This window comes from Alligator sinensis, unplaced genomic scaffold, assembly GCF_000455745.1.
Source record: "Alligator sinensis unplaced genomic scaffold, ASM45574v1 scaffold144_2, whole genome shotgun sequence".
Classification (NCBI taxonomy): domain Eukaryota; kingdom Metazoa; phylum Chordata; order Crocodylia; family Alligatoridae; genus Alligator; species Alligator sinensis.
The window spans coordinates 1,338,843-1,360,436 of NW_005841872.1; the positions used below are offsets into that span (position 1 = coordinate 1,338,843).

General features: G+C 42.2%; 1 protein-coding gene across 1 annotated transcript in view; it reads left to right on the plus strand.

The window, feature by feature from the left end:
- Positions 1-21,594, plus strand: part of SLC9A7 (solute carrier family 9 member A7) — a 105,838-nt gene that overhangs the window by 32,369 nt on the left and 51,875 nt on the right. Inside the window, exon 3 of the mRNA XM_014527293.2 lies at positions 20,557-20,756. Coding sequence (XP_014382779.1) covers positions 20,557-20,756 — 200 coding nt within the window. The remainder of the gene's footprint in view (positions 1-20,556; positions 20,757-21,594) is intronic.

A 21,594-nucleotide genomic window follows, 5' to 3' on the forward strand; every position in this document is an offset into this window, starting at 1 on the left:
CCCCCCTTGCTAAATGTGTCCCTGACAACATGGTTCTTTCTAATTTTAGGTATTTAGTTAGTGCCAAATGGCATCAGCACTTCTCTCATTAAACACAAATAACACTGTCCACAATTTCCAAGTGTGCTATCTTGACACAGGAAGGAAAACCTGACAATGTTTAATTAGGCTTGCACTCGTTTCTGGAATCTGAAATGATTGCTGATGCCTGTGATCACAAGTTTAAAAAAAGAATTGACCTGTGACTCTAGAAGAGTTGCATGCATTTAGATTCCAAGTTGTTTTGCATCTTTATCATACGTATTTAGTCTTCAGTGGTGGTCAGTAATGAATAAAAGCTTACACAAGGTACTGATAAAGCAGTTTAGAGATTCTATCCGTACTGGTATTAGTTGCTTCTAATTACAGCGATGGCCAGGAATAAACATTCACTAGACAGCTGCTGTACTGTTATATAATGTGTAACAATTTCTAGTACTTTAGTACTGAAGCAATTAAATTGTCTCATGTGACTAACTTAAGAAGGCTCAATGGAGAAATGTGATTAAACTACTACTAAAACTTTGAGAATACAACATGTTCTTTTAAAGAAGAGCATTTTAGGTTTCTAACAAAATGAAAGAAAGCTTTTAGGTAGTAGGCTATTTAGGGCAGGAATAACCTTTTATGTAATATTTTTAGAAATTATGAAGACGTGATGAAACCAAGGTGTGTCAGCTGGAGGGAGGGGGCATTTCCTTCTTTCCTTGTTCTTGGTGTCTGATGTACAGAAAAGGGGAGGTTCACAAGGAGCCAGAAGTAGAAAGAGGAAACGGCCAAACAAGGAGACGGGGCAAAGGGTGGAAAAGAGAAAAGATTGGAACGTGGTGGGGAAGTGAGGCAGTATAGTCACTTGAGAAAAACATGTTAAGAGGTCCCCAACAATGTTCTCTCCTCCTCCAGAGCATAGACTGGGACTAAAACTTCAAGTTTCAACCTGCCTCTACCATAAAAAAAATAAAAAAAAAAAAAAAAATGGTGAAACCCACAGATAAAGTGTCCCATTCCCATATAGTGCTGGTTCACAGAAAATGGAAACCTACTACTAGTCACTTTGTTAGCTCAAGTGACGGTGGTCTGTGCAGTAGATCTAAAGGCTCCACTCATGTTGGTGAACCATATGGAGGTCAACATTTGCCACCATAAAATTTGTTTCTTCAGTTTACTTTTTTATAAACCTTGAAATTACATACACATAGTAACATTGAAAGAATGTTATATTTGCAAAGTCAAGTACTCCAGTGTGAGGAAACGGCAGGGTTCCTGTCTCACTCCATTCACAGAATGGATATACTCAGAGGATGACTTTTTGGGTGAGAAAGTGAAGGACACTTATTTGTAGGACCTAAATGCCTCTCTACTCACAAGTAAAGAAGTAGTAAAAGTGGAGGACTTTACCCATAGACAGGAAGACTTTTTTTTTTCTGCTAACCAGTATGTGCTGCCACAAGCCTGTTAGATGTAGCATTCAAAAGTAGTAATGATGGTGATGAAAACATTATTACAGCATTTGATTGGATTGTTAAACAGGAAACGTAGGAGCCAATATTGTTTAGGTTGTAATCCCTTAAGAGTGTGTCCCCTGTCATGATCTCCGGTTACCAGGAAAGGTAACAAAAGGGTTAGGAAGTTCTCTTGGCTAAACAGGGATATCATGGTCCTCTTAAGAAAGAAGAAAGAGGCGTACAAACAATGGAGCTTGGGGTTACCTTGCTGGGTTCACTTGACCCTAGTTTTCTTTCCTGCCTGGTGAAGGGGGCTGGATCTGATGATCTTGCAAGGTCCCTTCCAACCTTGCAATCTATGAATCTGTTTTGTGTAGGGCAGTGGGATCCTGATATTAGCTGTGTTATTTAGAAGTTACTCTAGTAATACTAATAAAAAGGAAGTGAACGAACTTGCTACCTACATAGCTCTGGGGGGGCCGCAGGGAGAGGGGGGTGGAACTTGGAGAAATCAGTGACTGACACAAGTTCACTTAACAAGGTAATGCAAAAGTCTAAGCCTTCTGCCATTCAGGCCCAGGCTGGATAAGAGAATTGGACCTAGATTTTTCAAAAGTGGACCAGTGGCAGAATTTAGAACCAGGGAGAGAGGTGTATGGATAATCATTCAATGGGAATGAGAACTTTGTGTAAAATTGCTGAGGAAGGTCTGCTAACTCCTAGTTGTAGATGAGGCTTGATCCACCGAGACAGAAAGAAGATGGGTATGTTCAGACTCCTGGACACAAAATGGGGAGGTTCCTTAGAGAAACCCAAGAAATACAGGTTTTGAATGAAAAAGCTTATGCTTTTTAAGCAGATGACGTTCTTCTCCTCTTCCTTCTTTACCCCCTTGCCTCCACTTCCAGTAAACCAAACCTTTAGGTAACTTGGTCAGTGAGTCAACTTTCAACTTCAGGCACATGTGGGCCCGACTCTTTCAGTGGGGCTTAGTGCCTGCAGGTCTCTCTTGATTTAAATGCCTTTATTTTTATAGAACCTGCATGTACTCAGCATGTTGGAAAGAAGGCAAAGTTAGTAGGAGCCACTATTGAAAACTTGGCCTTAATCCATTCAAACCTAGTTTCCCAGCCTCTGGCTTATTCTCATAAGTAGAATAAACCAGGGGCTGGGTCACAAAGAGCAGTTATGTAACAGGGGAACAAATTTTTATTAAAATATAAACCAGAATTTTACTCCCAATTTTTTGTGACGCCTTATCCAGGAAGGTAAAGTATCTAGAAATAAACATGCAAATATATGTAGGTATGGCTTTCATTAATATATATTTTTATAGGATATATACAAAAAATTATAAATACATTTATAATACATATATTATATAATATTGTATATTATACAATACACTAATATAAATACATTTATAATAAATACTTGAAAAACTCCTTAAAGTAATTTTTTACCTAACAAGTTTGAGAAATACTCCTCTACAACAGGGGTGTCAAACGGCTGGATGAGTGGCACAGGATCGGTCCGTGGGTCAGATTGGGCCCACAGACTGGCCTCATGCTCTGCATTCAGAGTGTGGGGCTGTTCTAGCACTGGCACTACTTGTAGTGGCACCCTGGACCAGCACAGTGTCCTGAATGCAGTGCTTCTTAGCCCTGGACCAATGCATCACTGGCAGCATGTGCCAGACTGGTTCATTGTGCTGTGTACAATGTGTGGGGGCAATCTGGCGTATGCTCCAGGCAGTGTGCAGTCCAGTCTAAGACCTCTGGTCAACATCACAAGCTAGATGATAGGCCTCTGAATTTTTGACACCCCTGCTCTAAACCATATGAGCAGGATGCTATTGCCTCCATCTCCTGGACCTTTTACAAAATTCTTCACTCTGAATTTTCATGTGAAAGTAGCTTAGAGAAGTAAGGCTGGAAGGGACTTCAAGACATCATCTAGTCCAACTGGGAATCAAAGCTGTGACCTTGAGGAAGTAGCTTTAAGAGTTTACAAGCTTCTCTGCAAATAACTTCCAGTCCATGGGTAAATTGAGGATTTACTAAAGAGGGATGCAGCAAATGCTCCTCCACCCCAGATCATGGTGGGGTGGGGTAAGACATAGCTGGAGTCCCTGGGCTGGCAGTGGAGCCAGTGAGGGAGCAGGCACACAAAGAGTGGGACCTGTTCACTGCTGCCAGTACTGCTCTCCCTGCCTGACTTGGTGTAAGGGAGCCCCAGAGCTGCTCCTGTCCCACTCTAGTTGGGGGCTGTGGGGAGTAGCTGCGCAGGGTGCCAGGCTCAGCCAGGTCACTGACAACGGCATGCAGATTCCTCGTTCCAGTGCCTGCTCCCTGCCTGCCTCTCCCCCCCTCCCTCCCTGCGTGTCCCCTGTTGGTTAGGAGCAGGTGCTGAAAGGAGGTACCTGGACATTGCTGCTGTTGCCCTGGCCAAGCCCAGCTCCCTGCATAGGTGCTTCTAGCAGCCTGTGGCTAAAGTGGTTCTGGGCGTCCCTCCAAACTGCAGACAGCAGTGGTGGCAGCACTGGTAGGTTCCTCCTTCCAGTGCCTGTCCCTAGCCAGTGGAGATCATGGGGGAGAGAGAAGGTTCAGGAAAAGGAAACTGTCCTACTGCTGCCACTCCCCTGCCAAGTTGGGCAGCCCAGGGCTGGACCTGGCAAGAATGACTCTGGGGGGGCCCCCCTGTGCCTGGGTCAGCCAGGCAGCAAAAAGGGGGCTGTGTGACCACACTGCCACATCCCCCTCGATCCTCAGTTTCAGCCCATGTTTTTCTCGTGGTTTAAAAATGCTATTTTCATCCCATACTAGAGAACTTCTTTCATTTTCTTCATATTCATGAGAACTGCCTGTGGTTTGTCAGAGCGCCTCATCTGTTTGTCAAAGTCCTCAGAGCTTTTACATTTGAATTCTCAGTGTATTAGGAGTTTTGATCATCTGTTCAATTTAAATGTAATTTTTTTTGGTCTAGAATACTTTTTTCTTGTCTGCCAGTAAAAGGAAACTAAAATGCAAGTATCGGAAAACTAGCATAAACTGCTAATGGCTTTTAAAGGCAGTTCATTAAATAAGTGCTTTGCTGACCTTTTTGGGCTGTAATGTTATTTGTAGAAGCTTGTATTTTTAATAGGCAACAGCATTCCCTTTAAACAGCTACTCATTGTCCATTTAATATAAATGGTCCCTGTCTAACACTCATCCTCCCCTACCCCCTTTAACTTTTAAGGCAAATGGATGTGTTCATGTTGAGTGATGGGCAAAATGCCACACTGCTTCAGGGCAGGAAGAGCGAGACAGGATAAAGCAACATTTCCAGTGTACGTGAGGGAGGCCAAGCTTGGAGAGGGTAAAGAAAAAAAGAACAAACCTTGTCATAGGACAGAAATCAAAATCCTGGCTTTGCATCTAAGTCTTATTTTTTAGTTCATAAAGTTAAACTCTAGGAGGAAGATGAGGTCCGGCCATTTCCAAGTGGATGAGTCGTTTGTTCACTCGGGGGACTTTTCTTCAGCAGTGCTTCCCAGAATTTGTTGATCAGTGAGCCACTCTCAAACCCTGAGGTTTTTTTTTTTTAAGGGACTTGGATATACCCCTCAAACTGCACACATACATCATGCAGTCTCCAATGGATCAGGGCTGGACTTGGGTTCAGAGCCAGTCACAGCAGCTGCCTACCCCCGACTGTACTCAAATCCAGGATGGAATTTCTTTTTCCTTAAGTAGAATGGGGAAAAACCCCTCACGTTGGATTTCAGTGAATATAATATTTAGCATTTGGGGGTTTTGATCATGCGATGCGGGACAGGCTGTGAGGTTATGCCGCATTTGGAGAGGAGGGGCACATTGCAGAGCCCCTTGTGATCATGTGGTCTGATGAGATCTATGGACCACTTTCTTTTTGCTTCTTAGATGTCACAATGGAGAATAGCTCAACCCAACCATCAAACTGGAGCTTGAGGACAGTTCAGATTCAAGCACTGTGGCTTGTGCCCATGGTGCTTTCAGTAAAATAAGTCTGGCTGCAGTTTTTTCTTCTGTTGAGAATAAAGTTGACAAAGTATGTGGTGTCAGACACCAAACCAGTAATTCTGTTGTATCACTACCTCATCCTCCCTCCTCCCCCTCCCATTCTCTCTTTTTCTTCCCTATTTCTGCCCCAAAACAGCTTCTACTGAAGCACATTTTGGTGCAATTCCTACTTAAATTACACTTCAAGAGTTCAGGGTCATTTTGGAGAGGAAAAATTCTTCTCACTATTATTTAGACCATCATATGCTAGCACATGACTTAAAAATAAAAAGCTTGTTGTAATGACTCACACTTTTCCCTTGGGATAACTATCTGCTGGTGAGTAATGTTGACAGATTTAGGTTATCCCAGCATATATACAACATTTTGGTTTATATGTTTTTGCATTGGGTAACTGCTTTGAACAGACTTCTCTTGAAATGTGTTGTTTTTGTTTTTTATGTGGTGAGGGATTTTTTTTTCCTATGGCTGAAGTTGATACTGGCACATGTAGCTTAGAGCAGGGGGTTTCAACCTTTTTTGGTCAGTGAACTTCCAGCAGCTGGTCAGGAAGCGGGGAGTCTCCCAGTGGCCAGTCAATGAGTGGGGGCGGAGGAGGGGTCTCCCAGCAGCCGGTCGAGTGAAACCAGAAGTGCTGGCAGCTTCTCTGTGGTGCTGCTGCGAACCCCCTGGGGCCTTCCAAATTACCCGCAGGATTGCGCATACCCCTGGCTTAGAGGAAATGGCATGATTTATATTGTACAGCGGAAGCCTGGCATATGTGTTACTCTGTCAGTCATTTTGTCAGAATCTTTTGCAAAGAACACTTCTGAACTTTAAAAAAAAATTGCTTCCTTAAACTAGATTTAAAATGTGTTTAGTCTTATTTGAAAAGACCAAATGCATAGGTAAACTAAAAGATTGTGTTGGAAGTGATGCGTTAGCAGTGATCGACTTGTATGTCAAACAAAAAATTAAATAGCTTTTGCAAACGTTCATACTATCTTGATAGTAGAGTTAAAGGTGCAGAGTTGGTTTCACACCTTACTATTTCTCTAGTCTTGTATAGAAGATGTGCATTCGAGGCCCCCTCTACCCATGTAGGTAGATGCATGATTGGAACTAATGCATGATGCACACAACTGTGCCTCCTGCTATGTCATGTGAGGCACGATTGTGGAATCGCCTGTTAGATCCAATCATGCCTCACAGTGTAGGGGTAGCCTGATCCGGGGCTCCCCTTGCACTGGCAAGAAGCAAACTCCCATGGCTGAGATCACCCTTTGGGTGGGCTCCCAGCCTCAGGGGCCACGTGAGACAGCGAGGGCTGAGAGCCCCATCAGTTGTGGGATTTTCCATCCTGACTGCACATGAAACGCATCTGGGACTGAGAGCCCTGTGTGGGCCAGGGATTTCAGGCACCCCTAGTCTTGGGGATCATGGCAGCCATGATCCCCAGGGCTTGGGTATTTAATGTGGGCATGGTGCACCCCTACGACTGGCAGCCCTGTCAACTGATGGAGCTCCCAGCCACAGGGGAGACCCTGCTACACATGCAGATTTAAAGCCTAATAGTGACCAGGTAAAAAGTTAGCACACATTTTTGAGGTCTAACTTCATAGCTGGTTGGAGCTTTTTATGGTGTGATAGGTACTTTGCACATGTGACTAGTCTTAAGGTAATTGTGCAAATAACCAATTAATTGTGTGATACCTGTAATGTGTGGTGGGCTCCCGAGTCTGTTTCTTGTCCCTTCTGGATTAGCAGGAAGTGAGAGTGTCTCATGTTCCTTGTTTGACTTGCACATCCCTGTCAGCTTTTCTAAGGCTTTGTTGTTCCACAAGTCATACTGGCAAACGTTTATATGGACATAATGAAACCACTAACTAAACAGACTAGAAGGAAGTGCACTGTTATGCTTGCATGACTGCAAAGCACAGCAAAAGAGATTGTAATAGTGAATTTTGAAGGCAGTTTGGACAGTGAAGAGAGCAAGAGAATAGGGTGCAAGGTGCCATATGCAGAACATATTTCGAAGTGTGCAAAGAGTTCTTGGGGTTGGGAGGAGAATGCATTACTGCAGGCTTTGCTTTCCTGCTAATACTTTATTTTTCAGAGACCTACCTAACTGTGGGGAGGTGTGTAAGATAATAGAAAGGTAGTATCTGAATACAAAGTAGAGTGTTCCTATTGTATGTTAATTCTTATTGTTCTTTTGTAAATACGCATTAGAGCCAAAGCTACTTTTCTCAGGATATGGTTGTAAAGCTTTGGCTATACTTCCTGGTTGCTGGGTACAGGGGATGTTGGGCTACCTTCTTGTTCTAACAGTCTTATCTGTGAAGAATTGGCATGAAAGCTCACAAAAGAAGGAAGGTGATTGTGGTTTTGTTGGAGTTTTAGAAGTGGCTTGACAGACTGATTGGGATTATTTTAAGCTAGTGAATTCCATAACTATCTTTTCAGAATTTGGGTTTGAATGCTTACTTGAAATTGTTTACCATTTTGGTGAAGTCGAAGGTTTGTCTGCCTCATTAAGTCTATGGAAGCATCTCAGGAGAGAAGAATTGAACTACATGTATTGACTGAGCATTGGTCTGTTTGTACTCTTTGGTAAATTGCTGGAGTGGCCCTGAGGGGAAAAATATATATTTTTTTTAACAATGGGTGGTATCTTCATAGACACCCTCATGCTTGTCCTTGGATTACTGTTACATTTGTCTGAAGACTATTACTTTACTTTAATTTTACCACTTAAATTCATACATTTGTCTGAAGCATGTGTGAGTTAAATGGGAAATGCTCTGTACGTGTTGTCTGCATTAGTAGATTGATCTGTAGTATGTTAGGGTGTGAATGTCTAGTACATTAGTTACTCCACGTTAATTCCCAGTGTGGACATCTCACACCTGGTACACATGAAGCCGTTCTCACTTTAAAAGTTGAGTGCGCTACGTTGGGCCAAAGGCAGTTTTGGAGCATATTGGTGGTAGCATTTTGTGTATTTTTTTTAGTTGTCTACATGGCAATTATTTGGTAGTCTTATGTGGCATTTTTGGCACTTATGTGCAGATAGCCTTTCAATTCCTGGAGGTGTAACTCAACACGCATTGACAACTATGTAGACGTGCATCTGGACAGAATCAAGATGGAGGAGGAGGCCACCCCTCCTGGCGTTTTTTCCCTTGCAGCAGCTAGGGGCTTTGGCGGCAGTTGCTTTCTCTTGCCAGCTGCAGACACTTTCTCTGTGCCATTGCAGGGGAAAGTGGCAGCAGCAGGCATTTTCCCCGTGAGGCCATTGGCAAAAGCAGTGGCAGCAGCTGGGCCCTAATGCCCACCCCCTGTGTGCCAGCGCACCTCTGACCCAAATTGGGCAGTCCAGCCTGCAGCCTGGAAAGGTTGCCGATCCCTGTTTAAATCAACAGCTGCTGATCTTCTGGCCTCAGCTTGTGCTTCCCTAGGGTTCATAAGAGTGCTTCACTGTACTCTGCTCTTCACTAAAAAAGAAATAAGATGATGAAGGATGAAAAAGCAACCCTGTGTCTTCCTAAGATATACTTGTCTGTAGGTGTTATATTAAAGGTCTAACTTGATGTTCCAAGTTTAACATCTATAGGCTCTTGGGGGTTTTTTGGTAGCAGCCCCTCAATTATTACATATCATTTCATGTGAAAGGTTGAAACTTCCCAGCTAGCAAATTTTGAGCATCAGATCACGGGCTTCTGAGCCTTCAGATTAACATAAAATATATTAGGGATACCATTTTTTGTCTGTTTCAGGTCATTAATAATAACATACATCTTGAGACACGCAATCAAATATTTTAATCCACAAATAAGGACATTTAGATTCATTGTATATTGACTGTACATTGTTATAATTAACATTTCTCTTCTTTAACAAAATATTTAAACATAACTAACGTGATATCTATATATTTGATATTCTTTTTTTCCCTTTTCCCTATCCCTTAATTGGAAAACCAGATGTCTTGAGGAAGGCAAATGGAGGTAGGGATTTCGGAAGATGTAAAGGATGGGGAAGCTAGAGGAAAACAGAACTATAATTTAAGCATTAATTCATTTTGTGTAGGCTTTTCCAATATCTTTTGTTCCTATTAATAATCAATAATTTTAGTATTTCTTTTGGGTTTTTTTTCCTGTGCAAACTAGATATACTATTATTTTTATCCCCTTTTTGTGATTTTTTTTTTTTTTTTTTTTTTTGGTTTTTTTGCTAGTATGGCTCTCACAAAATAAGTTAAATTCTCTGTGTGTTTGTATGTGTATTATTTTTCCCCCAGTAATCTATAGCAGGAACTTGTTGCCTTGGTTAGAGATTTAGGTTGTTTTTTGGGCTCCTACTTTATGCAAATATGATGCATGTTTTCCCTGTCAAATATCTTTAATGAATCATGGGCTTTCTTTACCTGCTGTCTAACCAACCTCTTCTTTCTGTTCCTTCTCATATGTTCCTTCAGAGAACAGCTTGTGAAGAAGGAAAATGGCTGACTTAAGACTTAAAAGTTGTGAAATATTTCCGCTGCTTTCTTTTGGATACAGTTGTCCTTGAGATGTGCACCACCCAGACAAAGTGTCTAAGCCTTCTCAATAGGTTTTCCTTTCCACAAAAATCTGTGTGCTCAGTATGGAGGAGAAGCAGGCCATGGGTCAGGGCAAAAGTGAAGGTTGTTGTTGATGTGTGATGAGGAGGACATCAGAAACGGAAGAACAGTATAAATATACCAGGACAAAACCATGAGTTAAAGGCATTAGTTACTTAAGAAGTATTTATCACAGAATGAAGCTAAAAGCTAAATTTTCATTGGACAGCAGTATTCTGTTTTCCAAATATATTCGGTCCCCAACCACCTGGCTGGAACTAGGAAAAATCTGGTCCTTAGGACCTAGTCAAGGAAGAGAGTAGGACCATGAGAGGAAGTAAAATTTGAGCACTTCACATTGCAGCATTATCCAATTACCTGCTCATCAGCTTAACTATTTCAACAGGTCACCATCTCCTGTAGAAACTTTGTTTTAGCCACCATTTGTTTTAAAAGCAACTATTAATGCAATAGCTACACTGAAACAAATATTGTTTCCGTGCTAAACAGTGTGGTAACCATGACTCTTGCTGGTAGTCACGTTTAGAGAACAGAACCAAATTCTGGTGTTGAAGCTACAGCTATCCACTGCTCATCCAGTCAGTCATCATCAGGAGTGTATTGTGCCCCTTGCAGCTGCCAGGCAGGCAGGGGGCACCTTGCCAAGGCAGCACGGGGTTCCCAGTGGTTGCACCAAGCCTCCCTACCTGGCCCTGCTGTGCCAGGTCCCACCTGGTGGGCTGTGGAGGCTCCAGAAGGAGGGCAACGGCCCAAGAAGGAGGCCACAAGGGCAGGGAGCCCAAGCCTGCAGCAGGCAGCCCACACTGGCCCCCTTCCCCCCCCGCCCCCATGGGCTCTGTTCCAGCTGTGGCACTTGTGGGGAAGGGGGAGCTGGGCTCCGCGCTCCACTTGGCTGCAGAGCTGCCTCCCATGGGCAGCAGCCAGGGTTTGGGCACTGCTGCAGGGGCAGAGGGCTGCGGACTTGGGTCCCTGACCCCATAGCCCTGGCAGCTGGGAACCCCCTTCGGCAGGGCTGGGGTGGCAAGAGGCCATGGTTCAGGAGTGAGGGTCACCAGCAGGGCTGGGGGGCTGTGCCTTGGGAGTGAGCAGCCTGGACCTGTGTCCTGGTGAGCGAAGGGGACAGGGGGAGCTCTGATTTTTTTTTTTTTTCATGCTAAAAAAACCCCAAATCAGATACCACCATTTGTAGGTGCTTGGAATTAGTATTTATTTTATTATAATGATTGAGGCACTGGTAGGCTTCCAAATTGCTTTAAAATTGTAAATATATCAATAAAACGTTGTGCTCAGTTGATACCTATTATATACAGTGACATTTCATTTAAATAGCTGATTTTAGTTTTTAATCAGAAGTTGTGTGTTTTTCACAGAATTTGCAATTTTTAAACACAGAAAACCAGGATCCCTGCTCATTAACAAGTTACCAGCAGTCAATGTTTTCGTCCCTGATGTTCAGAACATCAATCAGGCCCCCAAAAATCCTAAGACTGCCTTAAAATAATGATCTTTTGAAGGAAAAAACCCCAAATGTTAGCTTAATATTATGGCTCCTTTCAGGGCCCTCCTGGCGGGGGGCAGGGGCGGCAAATCGGGCTGACTGCCCCAGGCCCTGCATTTTGGGGGGGCCCTGCGGAGCCGGATGGATCAGCGTGGCTAGTCTGCACTGCCTCCGGTTTCACATCCAGCCACTCGGCGCCCGCCCGCCTGCCACCACTGAATCTGTCACCTGGCTGCTCAGCACAACCCCCACTCCTCACTGCTGAATCCACTGCCAGCTTCCTCGTTTCTGGGGGCGGAGCTCCACACAGGCTGATTTGCCCTGGGCCCTGCACCCTGCTTGGGTCATCTCTGCCTCCTTTATAAATGTTGGTTCTTCAGGTTTTGAATCATTAGTGTACAGTCGGATCATATTTTTCAAGCTTTTTCTGTAAAACGAAAGGACTAAAAATTTTCTAATGAACAAGTCTTTAAGAAACATGGAACATCGTGGAACATCGTGGACTGACCATGCTAAGTAGATTACTGTAATTCATGTACTACATAATTTACATACAATTTTCCTTTCCTATTTGTTCTTGTTTGCGCACTCTTCTGGACATGTGTATAGATGTATAAGTTAAAGTCTGTTTGGAGATTTGATTAAAATTTGTGTGTTGATAAACCAGGCTTGAAATCCAATTAAACCAACTAGGGAGAAAATTAACTAGGGAGAAAATTTTTAGTATTCCAGTATTCTGAATTAAATACTTATTGGACTGAAGTTTAATTTACAAAAATCTGTATATTCAGTATGGTAGAAAAAGGGGCACTTATCTTGGTTGTAATTGCAAGACATGTCAATATAGCAATATAATTCAATTTTATGAAATCTAGATGCTTTCAGTAGCTGAAGGCTAGTGATCATAGAAGTCATTGACTATTTAGGGCTAGCCCCCCTGAAAATAGTTTAAAATACATAAATAGGAATTTTACTCTGAAAAGGGACTTCTTGCAAAAACACCACCTTTTATTAATGATTTGCTCTTTTTGGTCTATTCAGATTTGATTCAACTTGCTTTAGTGACTTCTATCCTCAAATATAAATAAATATAACATTTTTAAGTGGTCTTGCTCAAAATGTGGGACTGATCTAAAATCAGTCACCTATTTAACACTAGATGTTAGTGGTGATGTTGAACACTTCATGATATTGTTTCTGAAGCCAAATCAACATGAGTGCTGATTGTATGCTTAAGTGCTTAACAGACAGAAAATACTGTCTTGAATGCTTGCTGTGCGAGACATGAACAGCCTAGATTAGTAGCTCCTAGCCTTCCAGCTCCGTGGGCCAGATTAGCAGAGTGGACCTGGTGTGTGGGGTCAGTCCACAAATGCAGTCCCATGTGCCACCTGCATCCTACACACCAGGTGTTGCCATGTTTTGGCTTGATTCTGCATGCCACCAAATTTCTGGGCCTGTGGGGAGCCTCCTGGGCTAGAAGATACAGCTTTATGGGCTGGATCTAGTCCACAGTGGGGAGGCTGAGCACCACTGGCCTAGGTCATGCACAGAGGGATTGATGTTTTCTACAACCTTATCAAAAGGACTGTCCATCTCAAGACTCTACTTGTTTTGAATGATAACCTAAACGTGACCTCTGACTAATTAGTCTTGCTGTCATCAGAGTCAAGCCATATCCATGCAGTCCTGTGCATGATATATTTTAGCCTTTTACAGTTTTGTCAGAATTTCCTCTTGCTACAGTGCATTATTTAGAGGCACTAAGATCACGCACTGTATTTATGGTCCTGGAATGTTTTGGTTCTTTTGTGAGCTAAAACCTCCTCCTACACATCTTTAGACAAATATCTCCTCTATTGATCCTGGTCCATAATTAACTCTTCACCAAAGAATCAAAGTAAGGAAATAAATTTCAGACTATGTACTGATTCTTCTACGTCACCTTATGTTTTTGGAAGTCTTCAGTCTCTTTCTATTACTCTATCATTAGCAGGGATCCTGGTTTCCTTTGATTTAAAAACAATTGCAAATTCTCTGATTAAAAAAACCCCAAAATCTGTTGTTAAAATTAAAGGCCCCCCTGGCCCTGCTGGTGCCCCTCACTCCCCCCTACAGTCTCCTCAGCCCTCCTGGTGCGCCTCTTTCATGTATGTGTGCACCTGTGCACATCTATGGGTGTACATGCATCTGTATGTGCATGTGTGCCTGCGTGAGTGTGTGGACACTGGACACGCTCTCATTGGAGATTACTGGGAGCTGGGGAGGCGTGGGGGGAAGAAGTGGAATAGCCCACAGGCTGGTTGCACGTGGACTGTGAATCGCACTATTGGCCCTTAAGGGGTGCTGTATATGGAGGAGCTGAGCCTGGTCCGGCTGATAGCACCACTCGGGTTCCATGTGCAGCCAGCCTGGCACTCTGGCCAGGAACAGGGAGGCTGCAAAACCCCTGCTCCCAGGTAGCTGCGAACCTCTCCACTCCCTCAGCCCCCTACAAGCCCCACTTACCACTTCATAGGCTCCAGAAGGGAAGTGAGCCTGATTCAAAACTTAGGACTGACTAAAAACCTCAGGCCTCGCCGCTCCACCTGTCCCTTCTCCTCTGGGCAGGGTTGGGGCTTTCCCGCCCTTTTTGCAATCTGCTCTTGGAGGCTGGAACTCAGCCTGCCTGCAAAGCATTGTGCAAAGGGGAAATCTGCAGGTTTCTCTGTTAAAAGGGGAAATCTGTGTTTTCTCTGATTAAAAACAAGAAATCCATGGTTTTCTCCAATTTTTCCGCGGGAAACGGAAAACCCGGATCCCTGATCATTAGATACATGGGTCTTGTGGGTTTCTGCTTGGTGCTAACATTCCAGAAATTAATGCTAGAGGTGAGACTGCTCATCAAGCATTTCTAAATCTGGCTTTTTTTCCTCCATTAGTCTTGTAGCTAAAGTTTGGTCACATTTCTTCTGGAATTGGATGAAGCCATTTAGTAAGACAGAATTTATAAAGGATGAACTTGTATTCCTTGTGCTGTGTAAACTCAAGCACAGAGCTTGTAAATAACCTTCCTGATGGTGTGAATCAAAACATTTAATCTGAGTCTCTATCACAAATTGTACATATGCCATTCTATTTGATGAGTAAGTCTAATGACACAACACAAAGAAAAAATGCCATGCATTTGAAATGCTGAAGGGGGGAACAGACAGACATAAAATATGAGTTTCAAAGCTATATTTATTCACATGGCAGCTTATGTTTGATCAGAAAATAAAATGTTTCTGTTATGCTTGCCATTAAGGAGTCTGAAAACATTTGATGGATATTAATTATAGAAAAGTAGGGCTGGAGGGAAGCTCAGGAGGTCATCTAGTCCAGTGGGGGACCAACCTTCTTGGCATGTATGCTACAAGTTAGCCTTCCATTCTCCCAGAGTACCATTCTGATCCCCTTCCCCTGTGCTATCTGCTGCTCTGTTTTCTGCTCCCTGCGCGATCTGTTGCTCCAGTTTCTGCTCCTTCTCCTATCTGTTGCTGTGCAGCCTGTCCCCTCCTGAGCTGCCATGTGCCAAACTTGTGTGGCTTGTGTGCTGCATGTTGATCACTCTTGATCCAACCCTCTGCTCGAGGCAGGATCACCCATTTTATCTATCCCAAACCAAGTGCTCATCTAACCTGTTCTTAAATTCACAAACAGCCCTCTTGCCTAATTACCAGGCATAATAAATGCTCCAAACAACAAAAACACCCTTACCTTGCCACACGAAGGCACTACTATTGCTGAATTCAACCTTTCTGTACCTCAGTTTCTTGATGCGTATAGTGTACTTTACCAGTATGTGAAGAGACTTGATAATTTATGAGCCCACTTGCTTAATATAGAAGCCAGTCCTATGCTTGGTTGCAGGACTGTTTTTCTCTTGCACCAATGTGGCAAACTCTATGTAATTCTTGGAAGTTGGAAGGAAGTTTTTCAACAGAATGTTTTGTGGTTGGAAAATTGCTGAGTCATTAAAAGTGACAAATTTTGTGCAAAGGGGACTCTATTTTGACAGTTTGATATGAAATCCTGTAGAAGTAGGGCCAGAAGGGACCTCCACAGGTCATCCAGCCCTCTACCTGAACTTTGGTGTTATTAGCACCACGCTCTAACCAACTGAGCTAATCAACTGCATTATAAGGAAACAAGAATCTGTTTTGGTATGGTCAAAAGACCTAGTTTTGCCATTTTTCAGAATGAAACACTTTGGTTTTCTATGAGACACTTTTCCCATTTCAGAATGTATTTAAAAGTTGAAGTGTTCTAAACAGAACTGTTGATTGACCCTGTCTTCCTCCCCCGTACCAGCATTATGGTGTAATGGGATCTGATGCTCAATCCCACAATTGCACCTCTTGGAGCGGGAGGGGGAGGTGATTTTGTTTTTGGGAAATTTTGAGACTTGGTTTTATTCTACTTTGGAAAGGAGGTGTGGGTTTGGGGGGAGCCCTAAAGTAGCAGATTGGAAATCCATTTCCCATCTACCTGTAGTCATTCCCATCTGGTATAGTTATATTACCTAGGTAGAACATAAGTAATGCTAGGAGCAATGAATTTCCCTGGCTTCCCACGACTCCAAATAAACTGTCCCTCACTAGCTTCTTTAGTGGCTCCTTAGGGTTTTGTGTCAAAAGATAGACTGTAAGTCTGTAACCGTGTCTGCACGTTATGGAATTTGCAGTTTTCTTTGAGGTTATGCCTGTATATAGGATACCTACAGATTTTTTTAGTAGAAAATGTAATGATTGGGCCCAGATTAATTGCAGATCCCTCTCTGTAAGATCAGATTCCTTTCTTCTTTTCTAGTGATTTGTTTTAGCAGTAAATTAAGGAATAATGCTAATAATTCTGATTAGGCTGGTTATTGGTTTTATGAAATAGTATGAAACTCTTTCTGAGTCCCTTGCTTATTCATATCCATTTCTACATATAAATATATATTTGTCACTATACTCCATCTGCACTGGTCTTCTGCCCTTCCCCTGTGTCAGGCTCTGTTGCTTCTTGAGCTTCTACTAGTACAAACTCGGAAGGTAGAAGATGAACAACTTTTTGAGCAGGGATTGCTAGCTGTTACAGGAACTCAGTCTTGGCTGCAGCTTGCTGTTTCCAGGCTGACGAGACTGAGTGCCTGAGACTGCGAGGGAGTGCTGTCAGGGAGAGAATCAGATATTCCTATGTAGTATAAGACTACATGCAACTGTCACTGGGTTTTGTGTTGACTCAGTACAGAAGCATGTGAATTTAAGGTACTTTCCAAATATCCACTTTGATTTATATCGCTTAATATTGTATTAGTTATCTGCATTTTCAGGATTAAGCAAAGTAGGTTTGACGTCTAAATAAATACTAAGTAGTGGTTAAAAGTGGAATAAGTATATCTCACTGAAAACTTGCAAAATAACTGTTTTATTGGATTACACAGCAACATACCCAAGAGAGTGGGTTAAATACAGTTCTATGATGCAATTATGTCCAGCTCTGCAATGACTGACTTGGCAGGGAGGCTTTGGGGCTTTCCAATGTATGTTTTTGAAGAGAGCTAAGTAGATAATCATAGTTTTTTAGGTTGGCTTCAAAGAGGAAAATTCCCCTTGCTTTCACATCACAAAATTAAAAAAAATAAATCCAAGATGAAGTCTTAATCTCAATCATGTTATAGCTACAATCCCCCTATACGTTTCTCCTTCTACAATCTGCTTTTATGTTATGTATATAACATACAGTTTATGCAAAGAGCCTGTGAGAATACGGCTCATTCCAGCTGTTCCAAAGTAGACAAAATATTCTATTATTTTTAAAATTGTCCTCCCAAACCAAAAAAGCTTGGTATGGTGTTCTTTCACCACTTTCTGTATGTGTGAAGGAAGAGAATGGTGCAAAGTTGGTAATGGAAACAATTGTGCTGACCAAACTGTCCACTGCCTGTACTCCTGTGTACTTTTTGCAACGTACTTTTGTTGTAGTCCGCTTTCCACAGTTTGCTACATTTTTATCATGTCCTTTATATAAAATTGCAAAATGCTTTGGGATTATTGAGATGAAGAGGTTAATTATAATCATCTGAACTACTGGTTTTAATAAAGACCAAGGTATGTGCATGTGTGTTTGGAGAGGCTGCTGACAGACATTAAAAAGAAGGTCCAATGGGACCTGATGCACAATCCCAACAGTCATGCCTTGTGTATGGCAGGAGGTGTGATTGTGGGATTGAGCATCAGATCCCATCACACCATAATGCTGGCACAGGGGGAGCCTGGGATCATGATCATCTGATGGAACTTTTGGCTGCAGGGGACACCATATGCTCCTGCAACTGGGAGCTCCAGTCATTGCTGGGGCTCCCAGCTGTGGGTCTGCAGGGTGTCCCCCTGTGGCTGGGAACTCTAAACACTGACAGAGCTCCTAGTCATAGCCCCCAGACTGGGAGACCCAGCAATGATCAGAGGTCCTAGTCGTGGTGGGGTACCCTGTGCTCCCATGGCTGGGTGCTCCCCCAGCTGGGGCACCCAGTGAGCGGACCAGTGTTCCCAGCTTCCGGAGAACACGGGTGTGTGCTCTGGAGGCTAGGAGTACTAGCCGCACATCAACTAAAGGCATGATAGGAACCAGTGACACAGTTATCACACTCATTTTGTGTAATAACTTTGTTGCTTATTCATGGTTTTATCATGCTAATAGTTGAATGAATGCATGGCCAAGTTATTACTCAAGATGTGATTAACTGTGTAATCATGTCTTAAATGTAATGTGTCAGGGACCAGACGGAAAGAGAGATTTGGATTTTTCAGTGCCAGCTTGTTGCTTCTGAATCCTAAAGCAAACAATTATGCTTGTACAATAGCTCCTTGTTCCACATAAACTTACCACTTCTTCTGGACACTAGGCAAGGGAGCCTGGAAAATACAAGTAACATAATCTGCCAATGCCTTTTTAATTTTCCTGCTGCCAACATTTTCTGTTAGTCATAGAAGCAATAAGACCAGAAACTGACTGCCGCCTAGTGCTGCACGTATGTATGTGCATGAGGGTTAGCGTTAGGGAGGGAGAGAGAAATGGAGACAAAAGAGAGACTTGCAGTAATTTAGCATGCTGTCTGTTACTAAAAAAAAATAAATAATAAAAAAAAATTCTTAGTCTGAGTTTAAAAGGATGTGTTTCTTTCCTTTTTGACGGTTCAAAACCTCGATGCCATAGAAATAAAAACCCAGTCTTAAACTTCATTCTTTCTTTGGTTATTAGATTGGTTTGCTTTAGTTGGTTATGAGCTCATGAATAATATGCCTGTGGACGTAGGCTCCAGCCCCACAGACAGTGAAGGTGACCTCTAAACTTGGTGTTCAGTTTTTTTTGCTGCTGACAAAGGGACCCTTTTTATCAATAAGCTGTTGTGTTCACCTTGTAGTTGTCAACCGAAATGGTGATTAGTCGCAGGTAATGATTAGGGACCTACCACTGTAATGGTGAGACAAAGGGTTTTTCGCGGCCTGCTTGTGGTGCATAGGGTCAATTTCACAGGCATTTCGCAGGCGCCCTTGCCTCTTGATGCTGGTTGGCAGAGAGGCCCTGGGGGGAGGAGGGATTAGGGGGCAGCTGTCACCTCTATGCTGCCCTTCATGCTTCCCCACCAGCTGGCACCTTCCTCTCCCAGCAATGAGGACTGCTACCTCTCACTGGGGAGCCAGCATTTGATTTTTATAAAGTTTTCTTTTTGTTGATTTTTTTTTTTTTTTTTTTTGTGGATTTCATGGAAAATCCCAGATTTCACAGTTTCTATGAAATCCACAAAACTGCAAATTAAGTAGGTCCCTAGTGATGATGAAAATAACCTAAGTGTAGCAAAACTAATAGTAAATTCCATTTTGTTAGCCACAATCAAAGCCACAGCCTTATTGTTGACATTCTTGTGCGTTCTTAATGTGGGATTAAAACCTTTATTGTTATGACTCAGTACAAAGTAAAATAGGATGGAGCTTAGCCAGAACCCCCACTTGGTACTTCTTCAGCCTCTTTCGGAGAGATTGGCACTTTAGAGACTAACTAGGTCAGAGAGGCATAAGCTTTTGTAGAAGACTGCCTACTTTGTCAGATACTATGAATTGGTTTGTAGAAATCAGGGAATATTTGTGAGGGCAAAGATCATTCATACTTTATTCTTTACTTTTCACTAGTATTATTATTCTGTTGTCTGTAGTCTAGCTGTGTAATTTATCTTCTGAAGCTTTAGAGCAGCTTTCAGAGGCTATGCCCCATTATAGCCTCTGCAGTGTTACTTTTGTGGAAGATGGAGATCCAGTTCTATCTGAAATAGGAATGATTTGCAGCAAATAGCCTTGGTTAAAGTCCAGAAGGCTTCTTGGTGTTTGTTTTCTGAATTATTAATTGCTAAATTGGCAATACACAGAGAATTGCAGACAATACATGAAACACTAGATGCAGAAGTATAGCATTGACTGGTTCTAGACATGAAATGTGGCAAAATGTGATATGCTTGTTTCAGTTGAATAATTTGCAGGCTATTTTAACCTTGCTATTTGCAAAGTACAGAGGTACTTGATATTACAAGATAATGACAATATGAAGAGAAAGGAAGATTTGTTTTAAAATATTTGGTATCCAGGGCAAATCTATACCATAGAAGAGGAAACTAAGAAAATAAAACATTTTCTATTTAAATTTTAACCTTGCTAGTCAAATTGAAAACTGTATCTCTCAAACTTGATCTTCTGTGAGTATCATCCCTTTTAGCAGAAATGTCCATAGTAGTGGGTCATTGCAAAATGCTTAGGTTCACAAGATTTTCCTGTATGTGATTTACTGAGTGGAAGTAGAATTTAGAAACCAGACACAAAGGGAAGTTTGATCCTGATTCATGCATTTAGAGGCTCTTAAAATCTCTTTTAGGACTCATTGTTGGGGTGATCCTGAGGTATGGCACTCCTTCCACCAGCGGTCATGATAAACCATTCAGCTGCTCACAAGAGAATAGACCATTTACAACGCTCTTGGTCAATGTCAGTGGAAAATTCTTTGAGTATACCCTGAAAGGTGAAATAAGCCCTGGAAAAATCCACAACGTAGAACAAAATGACATGCTGCGAAAGGTGAGGTTTTTGTGAATAGTTATTGATCAATGTGGACTTCACCTGTTTCACACAGCTCTTTTTACCAAGGCTTCTGGCACCCCTGTCAAAGCTGAGGGTTTAGCATGGTTTTTATTATCGTATTTCTGAACGTAACAGAAGTATATCATTTATTCCCATTCGGAAGTACTTTCAGCCTTGCAATGCCATTGGTAAAACTATGGTTATATGGTTGTGTCCTGATTTTTTTTTTTTTTTTTTTTTCCCCCCCCCGCCCCCACAGATTCTTTCACTGAGGTTGGCATATGCTCCATATCACCAAGACAGCGTATCAATAACTGGCTAACATTTAGGGAGCCTGTTAAGGCTTTGACAGTACCTAAGGTCCAGCTCAGTTCTATAATGCAAGGGGTTTTAAGCACCTAACACTTAAGATATTTTTAAAATCCTTTTTCTACCTTTATTAATATTTTTTTTGTTTCCTGAATGAGTCCCTCACTCCTCCCTCCCCATCAAAAGTAAAATATCTGACACTAGGAATCTTATACAAGCTTTCAACCCTAAATTAAATGCAAAAGTTTTCTAGTAGCACTGATCAGTGATCACTGAATTTTCACACACATTTTCACACACATTTTAATGACTTTTTTTCTTCCCAGTACAATCTGACCTGATTCTTTTTCTTTAAAGCATTTCCCGTAAAGTTCTTTGGGATTATGGATGATCAGAATCTGACAGCTGTGTTCTCTGTGTGCTGGGTGACTTATGCATAGATCAACTGTGTTCTATGTGTAGGCTGTATTTAAAAAAATACCATTGCAACTACTAATAAAAAGAATTTAGAAATTGGCATAAGCAT